Below are 18,252 nucleotides of genomic sequence, written 5' to 3' on the forward strand. Positions count from 1 at the left end.
ATGTGTTGTCTTGATCCAGGGATGCCACAGGGAAGGAAGTGTATCGCCTCGCTCTTCAGACCAGAGAACAACACATCCGGAGAGACAAAGCCACCAGCAACATCTGCACGGCTCAGGTAAGTATCCTGTCCAACCTCTTGCTGAATGCTGTGAGGAGCTCACTCGCTCTCTCACTTGCTCATTCAGTCGCCACCTACTGGCGAGCATGTACACTAGAGATGGAAGGATCTTGCTGACAGAGAAGCCTGGGTTGGTTTGTTTCTATGTCACATGGTTTTGCATCTCACTGTGTTTTTATGTCACATGGTCTTGCCTCTCACTGTTTCTATATCACGTGGTCTTGTATCACCTTGCAGTGACAAAGAAATCTATGTCACTGTTGCCTAGGCATTCATTTTGGCATTAGTAACAAAACAATAAGAAGTACAACATTGGGTCCAGAGAGATAGCTCAATAGTTAAGAGTGCTTGCTGCTTCTCCAGAGAATCCAAGTCGGGTTCCCAGAACCCAAGTTGGGAGACTCACAGCTGCCTGTGCTGTAGCTGCAGTGGATCCGAAGCCCTCTTCTGGCCCCTGAGTATACCTGAACACATGTCGAGTGTATTCACATAGAATGTGGCGTATATTCATACAGACACACACACATATACCAATACACCTACACATAAGTAAAAATAGATCTTAAGAAAATACATTATTGGGCTGGTGAGATGTCTCAGCGGGTAAGAGCACTGACTGCTCTTCCGAAGGTCCTGAGTTCAAATCTCAGCAACCACATGGTGGCTTACAACCACCCATAATGAAATCTGACAACCTCTTCTGGTGCGTCTGAAGACAGCTACAGTGTACTTATGAATAACAATAAAAAAAAAATCTTAAAGAGAAAATATTTGAGAAGCCGAGTGTGGTGGCACACGCCTTCAATCCCAGCACTCAGAGGCAGGCAGATTTCTGAGTTTGAGGCCAGTCTGGGCTACAAAGTGAGTTCCAGGACAGCCAGGGCTATACAGAGAAACCCTATCTCGAAAAACCAAAAAAAAAAAAAAAAAAAAGAAAGAAAAAAAGAAAAGAAAATACATTATTGGTGTTTCCCTAAAATCACACCTTTGACATTTTGAACTACTTAAGTTCAGGGACAGGATGAAGAGATGCTCTTTTTTTTTTTTTTTTTTTTTTTTTTTTTTTTTTGGTTTTTCGAGACAGGGTTTCTCTGTGTAGCCCTGGCTGTCCTGGCACTCACTTTGTAGACCAGGCTGGCCTCGAACTCAGAAATCCGCCTGCCTCTGCCTCCCAAGTGCTGGGATTAAAGGCGTGCACCACCACGCCTGGCGAGATGCTCTTTCATTTCCACATGCTTTGACTGTGTTTATTGTAAAGTATGGTCCTCAGGGTCTCTCAAATTCTTAGCCATGGGCCATCCAAGGAAGCGTGGCACCATTTCTTGGAGCTACAGTGGAAGATCTCCAAGAAGTAGGTCAGGAGGACAGAGGTGACCAGCTAGAGGGGAAGTTCCAGACTGGCACCTTCTGGTAGTCATGAAACATTTTGGGGGGAGTCATGAAAAGTGTTTCTGAAATTGACGAAATAAAGGTAGCAGTTCTTGGGCTCCTGAACTCCTGGAGTGGCTTCAGGATTTGAGTTGGGTTCTAGACACTTATCCAAGGCCCGGCATGAATAGTGCACTCGAAAGCAATCCATCAAAAGTAGGCAAAACCAGGCGTGGTGGTGCACACCTTTTTCCCAGCACTCAGGAGGCAGCGGCGGGGGGTGGGGGGGCTCTGATTCTCTGGAAGAGTAGCCAGTGCTCTTGACTACTGAGCCATCTCTCTAGCACCTATTCTGTTTGTTTTTTAATATAGGTATGTATATGAGCATATGTGTGTGAATATAGGTGCATGTGTGTCATGACACACGTGTGGAGGTCAGAGGACAGCTTGCATGAATCAGTTCTTTCCTTCCACTGAAGAATCTAGAGATAAAACTCAGGTCATCAGGCCAGTGGTGAGCTGTCTTTGCTGGTCCTGTTGCTTCAGTGTTTGAAAATCATTTTCCAAATGCACCTGGTCTGTGTACAGTGACCAGTTATGTGGCTGCTGCTTCTTCATTTACTCCAGCTTATGTATGGCTCATTTCATAGTTTTTCTGCATATTTTACAGAAGTTATGAAAATGGTGTTTATAGAAAAACCTGAAAGAAAATCATGTTTGCCCTGGGGGTGATGGCACTCTCTCTGTCTTCCCTGAATTTTTTTTCTAATCTTTTCTTTTTGTAAATTGTCTAGTTCTTTATTCATTTTTCTTAACGTGTTCTGTAAGTAGTCCGTGGCCCATAGTCCTCCAGTGCCTTTGTCTTGGCAAAGCACGCAGTTGCCCTTTCTGCCCAGATGTGGCTGACTTTTCCTGGGCTCTGACCTCTGCGCTGTCTTTGGGTATCATCTGCTGCTGCTTCTGCCAGCTATTGTTGTTGGGTGTTTTTTTGGTTTTGGTCCTGCGTGTGGTCCACCATTAACTTCTTAGATTTGCATCATTGATGGAGCATGGCTACTTCTTTCTTTTAATTTATGAAAGTCTGTTAATGGATTATGTTTCAAAATCTTTCTAAGAACTAGTGGCCTAACTGATATCAAAATTATCACCATGTTTTGTGCGCCCCCTCTTCTATTTGAAACAGGGCCTCGTTGTATCCCAGGGGTCCCTCAAAGCCACTATATAATTAAGGATACTCTTAAATTTCTCATCCTTCCAGCCTCTAGCACCTGGGAGGTAGACAGGAGGATCATGATTTCAAAGCCACCCTGGGCAGCACAATAAGACCAATTCCTCCAAAGAAAAATAATAAAGATTTATTTTATTATTATATAAAATGATACAAGTGCTATACAAGATGTAGAAGACTAGGCCAGTGGTTCTCAGCCTTCCCAAAACTGTGACCCTTTAATACAGTTCCTCATGTTGTGGCCACCCCCAACCATAAAGTTATTCTCATTCCTACTTCATAACTGCAATTTTGCTACTGTTAGGAATTGTAATATAAGTATTTGTGTTTTCTGATAGTCTTATCAATCCCTGTAAAAGAATCATTCATCCTCCCAAAGGGATCTGCTGATGTAGGCAAAGAATAGACAAAGTCAGAGGCCAGAGGATTGGATCTAGAGCAATGAGTATTCGGTCTGATCAGAATGTGTGTGTATACTCAAAGCTTTTAAAAAAGGAAATGGAAAAGAAATGTTTAAAAATCTCCCTGAAAGGCAGGTGTGGAGGTACATGCCTGAAATCTCTGCAGTAGGGAGACTGAGGCAGGAGGATTTGAATTCAAGGTCAGCCCGAGAACAGCTAGAAGTAGCACAAACGATATGGTTCAGTAGGTAGAGGTCTCTGCAACTGGCTCCTAAGAGTTGTCATCCTACTTCTGCGCTCGCGCTCTCTCTCTCTCTCTCTCTCTCTCTCTCTCTCTCTCTCTCTCTCTCTTTCTCCCTCTTTCTCCCTCCCTCCCTCCGTCCGTCCCTCCCTCCCTCTCCCTCCCCCTCTCCCTCCCTCCCTCCCTCCCTCCTCTCTCTCTCTCTCTTTTGCACCCACAAATACATAAATATGAATATATATAGACCAATACACATACACACATGTATATATATGTAAATATATTTAGTTGTTAAAAATTGCAGAGTCTGCCAGGTGTGGTGGCATATGCCTTCAATTCCAGCACTCAGGAGGCAGAGGTTGGCAGATCTCTGTGACTTTGAGGGCAGCTTGGTCTGCACAGAAATTTCCTGTCTCAAACAAAACAAAGAAATAAATAGATTACAGGGTCTGGGAAGATGACTCTGTGTTAAGATCTCTTCTTGATCTTGCAGAGGACCTGGGTTCAGTTCTTAGCATCTATGTGATGGCTCACGGCTTCTACAATTTCAGATGTAAGGGATCTGATTCCTTTTCCGGCCTCCATGGGTGATTGCACCTATGTGGTGCACATACATAGACACACTCTGGCACACACATAGGTAGAATTAAGTGAATGAATACTTGAATATTACTTATTTATTTAGTGAACTGGATCTTAACCTGTGGGTCATGACCCTTTGGGGGTTACATCAGATATCCTACATATCAGATATTTATATCACAGTTCACACTAGTAGCAAAATTACAGATATGAAGTTACCAATGAGATAATTTTATGGCTAAGGTCACCACATGAGGAGCTATATTAAAGGGTCGCAGTGCTAGGTTGAGAAGCACTGCTGAAGTGTATCTGTCTGAGTATGGGCACACAAATGTCATGGTGCTTGTGTGGAGGTCAGGGCACAACCCCAGGTGTGAGATGTTGCATTTCTGTTTCTGGCTTTGTGTGGGTTCCAGGAGACCTGAACACAGGTAAGTAGTTTACCCACTGAGCCATCTCACAGGCCTCACTGATCTGTCAATTACTGAAGTTTGGTTTCTTGTGCTTTAGCCTCAGAAGCATTGTATCTCTGAGTTTGTGAGTGTTTGAACATGGCTTGCTGTTTTGATTCTGGAAGAAATGTTTAATTGTGTAAAAAATTCTCAGATCTCATTTTTCCCCATTGAGGTCTTTATTGCTCTACTGTCTTCCAACAGTAGGTATTGCTTGCTGGTGCGGATAGAAGCCTGCTTTCCCTCACAAACAACGTGATCCCATTGTACCAGTGCAACCCCTTTATAAGGGTTGGTAGAGAGACTTAATTAAGCATTGTTCTCGCAGGAAATTAAATCATTTTGGCCCATTTTTCTTTAGCTTGGGCATTCTAAGTCCTAGTCCCTTCCAACACATGGCTGATTCTGTAAATGTTCTGTCTTGTTTCAGGCCCTTTTAGCCAACATGGCTGCCATGTTCGCCATTTACCATGGATCCCAGGGGCTGAAGCACATTGCTAAAAGGGTTCATAACGCTACTTTGATTTTGTCTGAAGGTGAGTGGGTTATGTTCCCAGCATAACAAGATGGATACATGTGTCTAAGGACATGAAGTCTTGGAACTAATGGTCAAGCAAGAGGACAGTATTTTCAGTATCCATAACAGCGTGACAGACAGACTGCTAGATATTTCTTTTCCTTTCCTTTTTTTTTTTTTTAAAGACAGGGTCTCACTATGCAGCTCTGGCTGGCCTGCAACTCACCATGTAAAACAAACAGGCTTTGAACTCAACAGAGATACTCCTGAGTACTGGGACTAAGGTCATGTGTCACCCCACTCAGTGAGTGTTGATATTTGTGGTAAATGAAGTTCTTAATCTTTCTCACCCCAAATCCAAATGGAGGATGAACATTTTTATAAGAAAATGATCAAAAGTCATTCTACAATTTAGAAGTAAATAAGCATACAAATGACTAGTGGACCCATACAATCTCACCCTCATTATTAAGTCAGAAACTATTTGAATTGTTTTGCTGTGTACTAGACAAAGGTAGCCTCAAACTTACTGTGTGGCTTAAGATAACTAACTGTAAACTCCTGATCCCCTGCCCTTGCTTGCCAATTGCTGAGATTATACTCATGTACCAACACACACACTCTTTTATTATTTTTAATTTTTAATTTTTGTGTGGTTTTTGGGACTGAAGCCCAGAGCCCTCTGCGTATCTACCACTGAGTTAGGCTCTCGGCCCTTGGCCTTCCTCTTTGGTGAGGATTAAGAAATGGCAATATCAGCCGGGCGGTGGTTATCCGGCTAGTCTAGCTGAGTTGGTGTGCTCCGGATTTGGTCTGACCCTGTGTCAATAAACAAACAAATAAATATAAAAGGGATTGAATAAGATACTCTGTGTTGATGTCTGACCTTCACATGCATATGTATCATACATACGGAGAAGGGCAGTTGACTAACAACTTTTACCTGCTACAACAACAAAAACCAACTTACTTGTGCCTGCAATTTATCTAGCTCCACTACTGTTAGGCATATATCCAAAGGAAGTAACCTGATAAATGTGAAAGGGTTGTCCATTGAAGCCTCATTTACAATAAATAGTCCAGCCTTGGACTATTTCCAATAATAGCAGATTAAATATTCAACAACACATAATTATATTATATTAAGAACATAATTACATTATGTTGTATCTATTCTGTTATTGAAAATAATTATATGGGTATTGATTTATAGACAAGCAAAGATGAGACCTTGTATATTGGCTCATCTCTGTAATCATAGTTAAGATAAGTTGAGGCTAGCCAGGTCTACATCGTGAGCCTCAGGATAACCAAGGCTACATAGAAAGAGTTAGATTTTTTTAAAAAGGTGTTTGTGATGAATTCCAGACCTATGTGAAATTTGGTATAATTCTCCTGTCTCATTCTCCTAATTTATAGGGTTCTAGGCATAATGTTCTTTTTAAAAAAGTATAACCATACAGACACACACACACATGCAAACACAAAGAGACACACACAGAGAGATAGACACACAGATACAGACACACGGAGACTCATGCACACATGCACATACATACACATACAATAAGATTACACCCATTTCTAATATGTACATCAAAACACAGGTAGTATTGATTTCTGGTTAGTCTTCTGGTGATTTTTCCTCCATTGTTTGGTATGTATTTCATGATCTTTCTATAGCATGATATTCATTGTTGGCTAGTAGACAACATGCAGTGGTCACCTCTTGCTGTCTGTGATGCTAGTGGCTATTGTGCAGAGCTCTGTCTGAGATGATCATGTTGCCGGTCTTGCCTAGGTCTCAAGCGAGCAGGACACCAACTCCAGCATGACCTGTTCTTTGACACTTTGAAGGTTCAGTGTGGCTGCTCAGTGAAGGAGGTGTTGAGCAGAGCAGCTCAGAGGCAAATCAACTTTCGACTCTTCGATGACGGCACAGTGAGTCAGACACTTAGTATTAGACCAGTTCTTTGTGTCTCTCATGAAAAGCCTTCCATTTTGTTTAACAAACATTGGTGATTTAGAGTCTATTGTTTGTAAACATTGAATGTCTAGCTTGTTCTACTGTGATCTTTTCATAGAAGCAGATTGTCCTCAGCTCTTGAGAGATTGTTTTTGTATGTGGGACTGTCTAAGGGTCTATCTAAGTCAGATAACAAAGAGAGTTTTGGGGATGAAGAAGCTAACCACATTTATTTATTGACTGTGGGAGCAGCCTGAAGTCACTGGACTATTAAGTGTCTACAGTTGGCTTTCCAAATTCAAAGCTTGTCAAGTCTGAGACTGGTCCAGTTCCTTTCCCTTGAAGATCAGCTTGGCCCCGGAGGGTTCCCTGGTGCTCTAGAGTGGCTGAGGTGTTTGATCAGAACCTTCTCCCATTTGGTATCTTGGACAGTTTTCCTCTGGGGTCTGGAGTTTGGAGCTGACGACTTCCATTTGGTTTTTGTTTTTGTAGCTTGGCATTTCTTTGGATGAAACAGTCACTGAGAAAGATCTGGATGATTTACTGTGGATCTTCGGCTGTGAGTCATCTGCGGTAAGTGATGACATGTTGTTATCTTCATAGTGATTATTAGCTGTGGTGTCGAGAACGGCTCTGCTCTCAAGTGGGGCAATGGCCATCCTGCTGCTCAAATTTTGTCACTGCCTGTCTGTCCCTTATCCCTGTGACTGCTGATAACTAAAAGTCACTGTTAACAGACCCTACCCAGGCCAGAGCATCCAGGCTAAGGGGATATTAGCGGAGCTGCACCCTGACTTTAATACAAAGATTTGTGACATTGCATCTCGGTTTCTGTCAATTCTGGGAAAGCTATGACACTCATTCATTTAATGAGTAATTAAATAATAATAATAATAAAGTAATTCTCAATGGTGTAGTATGTGTCAGATATGGTATGCCCTGAGGTTAGGGTGGCAAATTGGGCATGAGTCCTGCCTCTACTAAGTATACAGTCCAGTGAGGAACCAGACAATAATGCCAGCGTGGTCTGTGAGGAATCTGTGAGCAGAATGGCTCAGCTTCTTACCAGGGCTTGGGTCAGATCCAGGATGGTATGAGAACAGGGGAAGGCCAGGGAGAGAGAGAGAGAGAGAGAGAGAGAGAGAGAGAGAGAGAGAGAGAGAGAGAGACTGAAGAATTCTGTGTAACTGAGTGGCTTCCATAACAGCGCAGGGTTACCATCCCATAATAGGATGGAAGAGATGTCAGTGGCTCCCTAGATCCATGCAGGGTCCAAACAGAGCACTCTGCACTGCTTGGTGCGTAGACATTACTTCATTGAATATTTGTTTACCGAAAGTCAGTGAAAGAAAGCTTTTACTGGGGCTGGCAAGATGGCTCAGCGGGGAAAGTCACAGTACCTCCTTGAGGGAAGGCTGGGCAGGAACTCAGGTGTAGACCAAGGACAGACACTGCCTATCGTCTTGCTTTCGCACATAGCCCAGGCCCACTTGCCCAGGGTAGCAGCAACACACCCCATCCTCCTCCATCCATCCTCAACCAAGAAAGTGCCCCACAGACTTGTCCACAGACCAGTTCAACGGAGGAAGTTCTTAAGTTGAGATTCCCTCTTCCCGGTTTAGTTTGGGTCAAGTTCACAAAGCAAACCAGCACACCATGCTATTAACATAGGGAGGGATGAGAAACAGGCTATGTATTATTAAATTAGTTGTTCTAGATATAAAATTCGTATGATTTGCATACATTTTTCCCATTATTGGAGCATCTTCTTGGCTCTCTTGATAATATCACAGATGAACAGATGTTTTTATTTTTGTTTATTTGTTTTGTTGTGCTAGTGATTGAACAACACACACACACACCAGGTAAAGACTTGACTAGTGAGCTACACCCTGTAGTTTACAGCTCTCAGTTGTTTGTTTGTTGCTGTCTTTTTGGTGGTGTGTGCTAGGTTTGAATTCCGGCCTTTTTTTGTGCCAGGCAACTGATCTAGCTCTGTCTCAGATAACAACAAAGAACAAAAAATGTGCTAACTAATAGGTTCTAAGTATCCGTCCCTATATGTTTTCACTGGACTGTTCAATAACTTTGGCCTTTACATGAATGTCCATTGTGTTGTGCAATGTAGCCTGGAAGCTTCCAGCCTTATCCCTGTCCTTCAGCCTCAGTGTTCTTTCTCTTTCTACAGGAATTAGTTGCTGAAGGCATGGGAGAGGAGAGGAGAGGTATTCTAGGGTCTTCATTCAAGAGAACCAGCCCGTTCCTCACTCATCAGGTGTTTAACAGGTTTGTGTGGCTTCCGCAAATCCTGCATTTTGTGTTCTGGTGGTGGATCAGGGAACCCTGGGGAGGATGCTGTTTCTGATGCTGACCATGATAGGTCCTGGGTTATTGCCACTCAGGCGAGCTCACTGATAGAGTCATGCCATCAAGACCCCATCCCTGATGGGAGCCAAGCATACCTAGTCTCCTGGGAGCTCTGATCTGCTGGGGAGAATTTACAGATGAAGTTCATCTCAGGAACCCCGTGTCCTCTTCTCAGTGGCCTCTCATTGCTAGGGGTGCTCTGGGATCCATTAGAGTCTCTCCCCTCCATATCCATGAGTGAATGGGTCTTCGGAGTCGGCGAGACCCCTTTATTTTGTATGAGGACTGGCCTGACTCTAATTTAATGGCTCCACCCTTCTGTCTTATGTTCACAGCTATCACTCAGAAACCAATCTTGTCCGGTATATGAAGAAACTGGAGAACAAAGACATCTCCCTCGTTCACAGCATGATCCCACTGGTAGCTCTTTGTGGCCTTTCTCCTCACTTCTAGCCCTATCCGGATTCCCCCTGTGGGTCATATCTTATACAGTGCAAGAGGGGAGGAGCAGGGTCTCGAGGGGGTGGGAAGGCTCATAGATGGGGCATAGCCAATCACTAATGGATGTTCCTTATATGTGCTTCTTCAAGGGATCCTGCACCATGAAGCTCAATAGCTCCTCCGAACTTGCGGTAAGTTGGTCACATCTATTAAGAGGGTATTTATGGGCCAGTTTTCCAGTTGGTACAGAAGCGAATGACAAAAACCTACCTAGACTGTGACTCCGTGCCTTAATGACCCTTTACTTTGTCATTCTGCAATTGTGGCAGAGACCCTGATATTTCTTACAACTTGATCAGTTAAATTTATGGATAAAGCGGAGTGTAGCAGTGTTGACGTTCTTTCTCATACACGCAAATATATATACACATATATAATTACAGAGCCTGCCAGGTATGGTGGCATATGCCTTTAATCTCAGCACAGTCTGGACGCAGGGGCAGGCAGATCTATAAGTTTAGGGCTAACTTGGTCTAAAAAGTGAATTCAGGACAGCCAAGGCTATACAGACAAACTCTGCCTCAAAAACCAAAGCAAAACAGCAAAATTTATAGACAAATTATTGACAAAGTTTATCTCCCGGATATTTTTAAAGCCATTGATACAAGCTATCTTCCTGGCTCAGCATCCCAAGTAGCTGGGTCTATAAGCTTGTCCACCATGCGCAGCTATGTAAAGTGGTCACTATTACTACTATCTTACCATTCTGTTTAGTATGTGGTGTGTGTGTGTGTGTGTGTGTGTGTGTGTGTGCGTGTGTGTGTTGTGTGTGCGTGCATGCGTGTGCATACACTTGCACAGTACAGTGGTTCTCGCCTATGTATGGGTCCCAGGGGTCAAAGCAAGGCCATAAAGGCTCTGCGACAAGCAACTTCATCACTGAGCCATCTTACCAACTCTTCAACTTTATTTTTTTAATTAAAATAATTAGGTGACTAGTCTTTTTTTAAATCTGGACTTTAAAAAACTCTGACTTTGTATTAGTTTGTAGTGAGCCTCAGAGGTAGATGTAAGAAGATTAAGCACGTGCTGGAGGCTGCCTCGGTGGTAAACACCTGGCCTGGCACTCAAGGGCTCTGATTTCCTTCTTAGTTACAGCAACAAAGACAAATTGACAGGCGCGTGCCTGAGATCCCAGCACTGAAGAGCAAAGGCAGGGCCTTGAGTTCACATTTCAAAAACCAAACAGACAAACGAGCATATCCCTCCTTCTAGAAATCCATTCACAATGTCAGAGGGTGAAACTGAAGGCTTAAGTTTATTCTCTGTGTCAACAGAAATTTGATTGACATGGTGTTGCGATAGATCCTTATAAGATCTAGATCATTACAACAGAGTTAATTCATTCCCTTTATTTCTTGGGATTCTCCCGATGTTGCAAGCCATCTCGGGCAAAGGAACTGACTCTGGACTGGGTTAGGAAGGGTCTCTCCTGTTTATATTTCTGTCCTTGGCTTGTTCTGCTCAGTGAAAAAATAATATGTATACATATGTGTAAGTCATGCCCAAACTGTCTGCTTCATGGATGGCCGTCTACTTTGGGACCTATTTGCTCCTGGATAGGTAGAATAGTGTTTCTGTGGCAGTTTTCTTCGTGGCTTTTGTGTCCCGCTTGTACAGTGTAAACCGTAATAGTTCTTCTCTCCTTGGGTTGTGCAGAGAAACCAAGTGTGTATTCTGAATGCCTTGAGAGCCCCTGGCTCCTTGGTACCATTCTTGGTGATGGTGTATTGTCATCCCCAGCATCAGAATCCTTGTTCCCCTTACACCACACGCATGCTTATTTTCCTCTTCGTGCTCTACAGCCCATCACCTGGAGAGAATTTGCCAACATCCACCCCTTTGTGCCGCTGGACCAAGCCCAGGGATACCAACAGCTTTTCCAAGAGCTCGAGAAGGATCTGTGTGAGATCACGGGTTACGACCGAGTCTCATTCCAGCCAAACAGGTAAGAGACTGCGGTGCGTTCCCTCTGGTTGGCAGCTGTACAATACCCACACTCAAGGGCAAAGTATTCTTTTAGTGTAGCCTATTTTTAAAAAGAAAATTATTTAATTTTATTTTATATGTATTGGTGTGAGGGTATGAGATCCCTTGGAACTGGAGTTGTGAGCTGCCATGTGGCTGCTGGGAATTGAATCCAGATCCTATAGTCTAGTTTTATCATTTATTACCATTTATCATTCTGAGTTGACTGGGCATTTAGATTCTGCTGGAGGGGTATGACCAGACTTCCAAAGTGGCTTCATTTACATAGATATAAATTTGGTGATCATTTGTGGGCTGGGAGAGAAATTAGGAATGTTGAATAGGACCTTGGTTTCCCATTGTATGAGCCTCCTCGTGCTTTTCCTTGGGCCTCCTTAGAGATAGCATGGTACCTGGATTCAAAGGGAAATGTTCCAAACCATGCAAAATTACAAATGTTTCAAGTCCAGCTTCCCATTTTATCCCGGAATCTCTGAAAGTAAACCGTGGTGCTTCAATTAAGATGAATTATTTACAGAAGTGAGCATAATAACTATAAATTTTGACATGTAAACCTTCCTTAATATTAAGAAAGTCATCACTGGTTTCTCTGTTTCCCTGGGATATTTAGATCTTAAATGCAAAACATCAAGTAGTTTATCCCTGCTGGGCATGGTGACATACATCTATAATCATAGTATTTAGCAGGCAGACGTAGATGGATCTCTGTGAATTTGATACCAGCATGGTTCTACATGGTTAATTCCAGGCCAGCCAAGACTATGTAGTGGGGTTTTTCCCATTTTTGTTTGTTTGTTTGTTTAATTTTTGTTTTTTCCACTTATTTGCATAAAGCATCAACCCCAAAGACATTAATAGTCTGGCAAGGAAAAGAGTCTAATATTTAATTGCCTTTGCCTTTACCATTAAGCTCAGTGTGGCTTGCTTCAATTTGTTTCCAAAACTCTCTCTGCCATTCTTAAACTCACTCCATAGCACACACCAAATACAATCTAGAAACTTTTGGTTCAGAATTATGATACAATGTTTAAAGCAGCCAGAAACAAGAAGTGTATCTTCTAGGGACACATAAAGTAAAAGACAAGGTGATCTTACTCTGTAGCTTATGCTGGCCTCTGGGCTTAGTGGTCCTGGGTTCTATATGAAAGTGGGCTGAGCAAGCCATGGGTGAGCAAGCCCATAAGCAGCAGCCCCCCATGGCCTCCAGATTCCTGCCTTTTTTGAGATCTTATCCTGATTTAACAGTGATGTAGAATTGTAAACCCAACAAACTCCCTTCTCCCCAATTTGTTTTCGGTCATGTTTTCATCACAGTCATAGTAACCCTAACCAAGACAGTTGCTTTTGACAAATGAGAGTTCAAGTGGGCAGGGGAGATGGCTCAGTGAGTGAAAAAGTGCCTGTTGAGCAGGCTTTGAAGAAGTGGTAGCAACCCAGGGCTCGGTGGCAAGATGGGAGGTGAGACAGAGTCCTTACAATCTGCTGCTGTTTCTTTGTCTTTGTCTTTAAATCAAGACAAGATGTTACTCTGTAGCTTATGCTGGCCTCAAGTTCATAGCAATTCTCCCAACTCAATCTCCCTGGTGCTGAGATTATAGGGCCTGAGCCACCAAACTACCTTCAGCTGTTTAGTTGTTAAGAGTCCATATGATCTTTCCTTTAGGGACTATTTTTAACTCTCTGATTGATTAATTAATTAATAATTAATAATTAATTAATTGAGACAATTAGTCACTATGTAGTACTGGCTGGCCTAGAGACTCAATATGTAGACCAGGTTGGCCTCAGTCTCACAAAGTTCTATGTGCCTCTGCCTTCCAAGTTCTGGGGTTAAAGCTGTGGGGTACCTTGCCTGCCTTATTGTCATTTTGGGGTTTGACTGAGGGTCTCAAGTATTCTAAGGGTGCAGTTTACCACAGCAGTTAAGCCTCAACCATTTTGTACAAAGACAAAATGCAAAGTCGGCCATGGTGTTGCACTCCCAGGATCCCAGCACTAGGAGACAGAGGTAGGGGGATCAGGAGTTCAAAACCAGTCTCAGTCTGGGCAACATGTCGTCAGGGGGAGATCTGGGGACAGCTGAAACTCAAGAGTGTTCTCCACTCCTGAGTTCTGTGTTGCTCTGTGCGTGTGTGTGTGTGTCTGTCTGTCTGTGTGTGCGCGCACATGTGCAAAATATGTGGAAATATTTCTCATAAGAAATAATTGGCTCCGGTGAAACCTGTCTCCAGATACTCCTCATTTACCACATTTCTCTGATGTCGTGAAATTAGACATCGTGTTCTTCTTTAGGCACAAGGGAGGATTAAATACACAAACCTAGATGAAACTAAGCTGAATTTGAGGCAGGCACTTCTTTTTTGTTTTGTTTTGGGTTTGGTTTGGTTTTTTGTTTTTGTTTTTTCGAGACAGGGTTTCTCTGTATAGCCCTGGCTGTCCTGGAACTCACTTTGTAGACCAGGCTGGCCTCGAACTCAGAAATCCGCCTGCCTCTGCCTCCCAAGTGCTGGGATTACAGGCATGCGCCACCACTGCCCAGCTGAGTGAGGCACTTCTAAATTCAGTCTTTTCACCTATGATTCCTGGCAGGAGGGTTCCCACAAACAAACAGACAGACAGACAGACACACACACACACACACACACAGAGCTTTGCCCATAAATGTTTGCTCTACAAAGGAAACTTTGGCTGTTGGTGTGCAATGTTGTTTTGTTTTTTGTTGTTGTTTTTTCAAGTTCTTTTTTTAAAAAATAATTTTATTAGGTATTTTTCTCATTTACATTTCCAATGCTATCCCAAAAGTCCCCCATACCCTCCCCCCACTCCCCTACCCACCCACTCCCACTGCCCTGGCGTTCCCCTGTACTGGGGCATATAAAGTTTGCAAATCCAATGGGCCTCTCTTTCCAGTGATGGCTGACTAGGCCATCTTTTGATACATATGCAGCTAGAGACACGAGCTCCGGGGTACTAGTTAGTTCATAATGTTGTTCCACCTATAGGGTTGCAGATCCCTTTAGTTCCTTGGGTACTTTCTCAATGTTGTTTTTTATTTAGCTTTTTTTTTTTTTTTTCCAATTCATATTGTCTAGCTGTGCTTGTGCACCCAGATGGGGAGGCTGGAGTTGGCCATAGACTACTACGGCCTCTTGTCAGCTTGTTGGTTCTTGACTGGTTATTCTGGTTCCATCTGATAGCATTGAATTTCTTGGGGATTCTTTGAAGAATAAGTACTAGTTTTAGATGAAATCATCCAGTAGTTTCCTAATATTATGAGGTGAACAGTGAAATTCACCGCCAAGCGCTCCTTCCTCTGAGTGATGGTGAGACAGTTCACTCCACTGCTCACCCAGTGGGTCTGCGGCCCACTGTCCCTCGGCATCTCCCTGCAGGCCACCGTACAGCCCTGCACCATCGCCCCTTCATTTCAAATAGGTGGAAGGCCCCTGCCTTAAGTTCCCTTCACAGCAATACTTTTCTGCTGGTCCCCAGCTGGTTTATACAGATAAGCATTTTTTCATAATCCTTTTCCACCAACAGGTGGCACCAATATCCTTATTTAATGATCTCTCCGAAGTGAGCTTCACACGGTATCCAAACATATTTAGTGTTTGGAAAAAGAACAGTTGATATTAAGAGATCTAAGGCAGAAGCTAGTCAGCATGTTCCACCTTTCCTGTACCGTTCTCCTGTTGGATTGCTGGCGCTTCTGTCCAGAAAGCATATTCTAAATCACATACACACACACACAAAACGACAACAGCAACAACAATAAAAACCAATTTATTTGTTCATTTGTGTGTGAGAGAGTGCATGTGTGTGGATACATGTGCCATGTGATTTGTGTGAGACAAGTCATGGGAGTCACTCTTTCCTTCCTTCATGTGAGCCCCAGGGATCAAACTCAGGTCATCATGATTGGCAGCAAGCCCAGCTTTAACCCCCTGGCCCCTCCCACCATTCCCAGTGTCTTTCAATGTCAATCCATACCTGCCATAAGGCAAGGTGAATGGATGGTATGAGAACAAGTTAGGGGCAAATATAAAATATCTATACCATCTCCCCACCTTACCTCCCTCCAACTCCTTCCACACCCTCTTGCTCTCCCAATTCATGGCCTGTTTTTTCTTTCATTGTCACTCACACACACACACACACACACACACACACGCGATCTGATGAGTCCATTGGTATTACTTGTGTAAGACTTTACAGCTGCCACTTTGTTGGATAACTAGCAAGGGTTCATCCCTAGCGAAGGCTACTTACCTGTTCTCTGCCAAGGGGTGGAGCCTCATGAGATTCCCCTCTACCCTGTTAGCATGGCTATTGGTGTCGTCATTGTTCATCTCATGTTTAGATAGCCATATGGTTGAAGTGTCATTTTTTGGAGACACGGTCTCACAGGAGTTTTGTTTCTGCCCATGTCTTCTTCATTGTTCCCAGTGTTAGGTTAGGAATTGTATTGTAGATGTCTTCACTAGGCACCCCAAGATCATTTATTCTCTGCATTTGGACAAGTTATGGTTTTCTTCAATGGCCTCCATCTGCACAAAGAGGAGTTTCTTTGTTAAGAGATGAAGGCTACGCGTATCTGGGTTGTAAGGAGAAGTGTTCAGAATGCAGTTAGGAATTTTGCTTGGGTTTTGGTAACGTGGTTTATAGTGGGTTCTCCAAGATCCTTGATCTTACTATCCGTGTGTGGTTGGCTAGGTTTCCAGTATCTGGCTTGATTTGCTTCTGTTGGGCAGGCTGAAGTCCAATTAGACAGCTGTTGATTATTGTGTTGGTTTGAATATGCTTGGCCCAGGGAGTGGCACTATTAGGAAGTGTGGCCTTGTTGGAAGAAGTCTATCACTGGGGGAAGACTTTGAGACCCTCCTCCTAGCTGCTTGGGAGATAGACCCTTCCTGGTTACCTTTAGATCAAGATGTAGAACTCTTAGCTTCTCCAGCAGCACATCTGCCTGCATTGCCATGCTTTTTGCCATGATGATAATGGGCTCAACCTCTAAACCTGTAAGCCATGCCTGGGTCATGGCGTCTCTTCACAGCAGTGGAAACCCTAACTAAGACAGTTATCTTCAGGAATAGGAGTGTCACTGCACATTTTTAAAGTCCCTTACTACAAGGGGGAAGAAAGGCTTGTGTGTGAATTGTCAGGGGTGAAGGATAGAATTTCAATTCCCAGCAAATCTCCTAAGCATTTCTTTTTCTTTTTTTTTTTTAAGATTTATTTATTTATTTATTATATGTAAGTACACTGTAGCTGTCTTCAGACACTCCAGGAGAGGGAGTCAGATCTCGTTACGGATGGTTGTGAGCCACCATGTAGTTGCTGGGATTTGAACTCCAGACCTTCAGAAGAGCAGTCGGGTGCTCTTACCCACTGAGCCATCTCACCAGCCCTCCTAAGCATTTCTTTCCGAGCCACTTCGTTCCTTAGGTCCCTTGTGGGAAATGCACAGAACCACGAGTCTAGCTTGTTGAGATAAGGCAGGCACATAGCATGAACATTGCAGTAACTTTTAATGTACAGTAGATGCACGGGCTGATCTTGGATCACATGAGCACGTAAGGTAAAATGCAATAAGGTTCTTAAAATTGGTGTGTGTGTGTGTTTGCGTCCACCCAAAAAAGTCAGAAGAAGGCATCAGGTTCTCATGACTGGTGTTTCTGGCAGTTCTGAGATGCTCAGCATGGGTTCTGGGATCTGAACCGTCCTCTGGAAAGAGCAGAAATACCCTTGATGGCTGAACTCTCTCTAGCACCTGCAATAAGAGTTTGCTGGAGGAAGGTCACTCATTCAACAGTCAGTGTTTATTATATATCCTCTTTTTTTTTTTTTTAATTTGTGTTCGTGGCATGAAAAATAAATTAAAAATAAAGTGGACAAGAACCTTGCTTTTGGAAATAGCCAGCCTCTTTGGGGCCTACTTAGTGAAAATAAGTCAATCACATTAGGAGCTGAAGGTACTATCTCAGCACAAGGACCTGTGTGGAAAACTCCAGGATGAGAATTGGCTTGATATGGTTCAGGGATGGTCTGGACAGCTGGAGGGTGGTAGATCATAGCCATAGGACCGAGCTAGGGTCACCCTGACTAAGTCGGCTTTGGGAGGGCTCATAGAGTTGGCCTTGTTGATTGGGATGATTCAGTCTTGGTGTGGATTTCCTCACCATTCAGAACATCTGCATGGTTTTTTAATTCCCCATTTAATAGATGATAGAGCAGCAGGGGACCACGTAATGAGAGGGGATAGTGATTTTCAACGTACGGCGTTCATTTCCTTGTTCTTGAAATAAAAGGCGTTAAGTGTGCTGGCACTTTTGGCTTCTGTAGCATGGAGAACAAGGCTCTGTGAAGGAGGCAGAGAGGCAGAGAGCCCTGTTACTCTCACTTCCCCTTCTCTGCTTCATGGAGAATGAGAACTCTGACCCATTTGCAGTCGTCTCAGCTTTGCTCACAGGAGCATTAGTCATTAAGCATGCTCTCAAAGTGGTGCCTGCAAGATAATGGCA

At 43.4% G+C, this 18,252-nt stretch overlaps 1 protein-coding gene across 1 annotated transcript in view; it reads left to right on the forward strand.

The window, feature by feature from the left end:
* Nucleotides 1–18,252, forward strand: part of Gldc (glycine decarboxylase) — an 83,002-nt gene that overhangs the window by 33,420 nt on the left and 31,330 nt on the right. The window contains exons 8-15 of the mRNA XM_021151450.3: nt 20–116; nt 4,822–4,927; nt 6,710–6,849; nt 7,367–7,447; nt 9,063–9,160; nt 9,577–9,661; nt 9,832–9,873; nt 11,548–11,690. Of these exons, the coding sequence (XP_021007109.1) occupies nt 20–116; nt 4,822–4,927; nt 6,710–6,849; nt 7,367–7,447; nt 9,063–9,160; nt 9,577–9,661; nt 9,832–9,873; nt 11,548–11,690 (792 nt within the window). The remainder of the gene's footprint in view (nt 1–19; nt 117–4,821; nt 4,928–6,709; nt 6,850–7,366; nt 7,448–9,062; nt 9,161–9,576; nt 9,662–9,831; nt 9,874–11,547; nt 11,691–18,252) is intronic.

This window comes from Mus caroli, unplaced genomic scaffold (genome assembly GCF_978045245.1).
Source record: "Mus caroli unplaced genomic scaffold, Mus_caroli_1 scaffold_20, whole genome shotgun sequence".
NCBI lineage: Eukaryota > Metazoa > Chordata > Mammalia > Rodentia > Muridae > Mus > Mus caroli.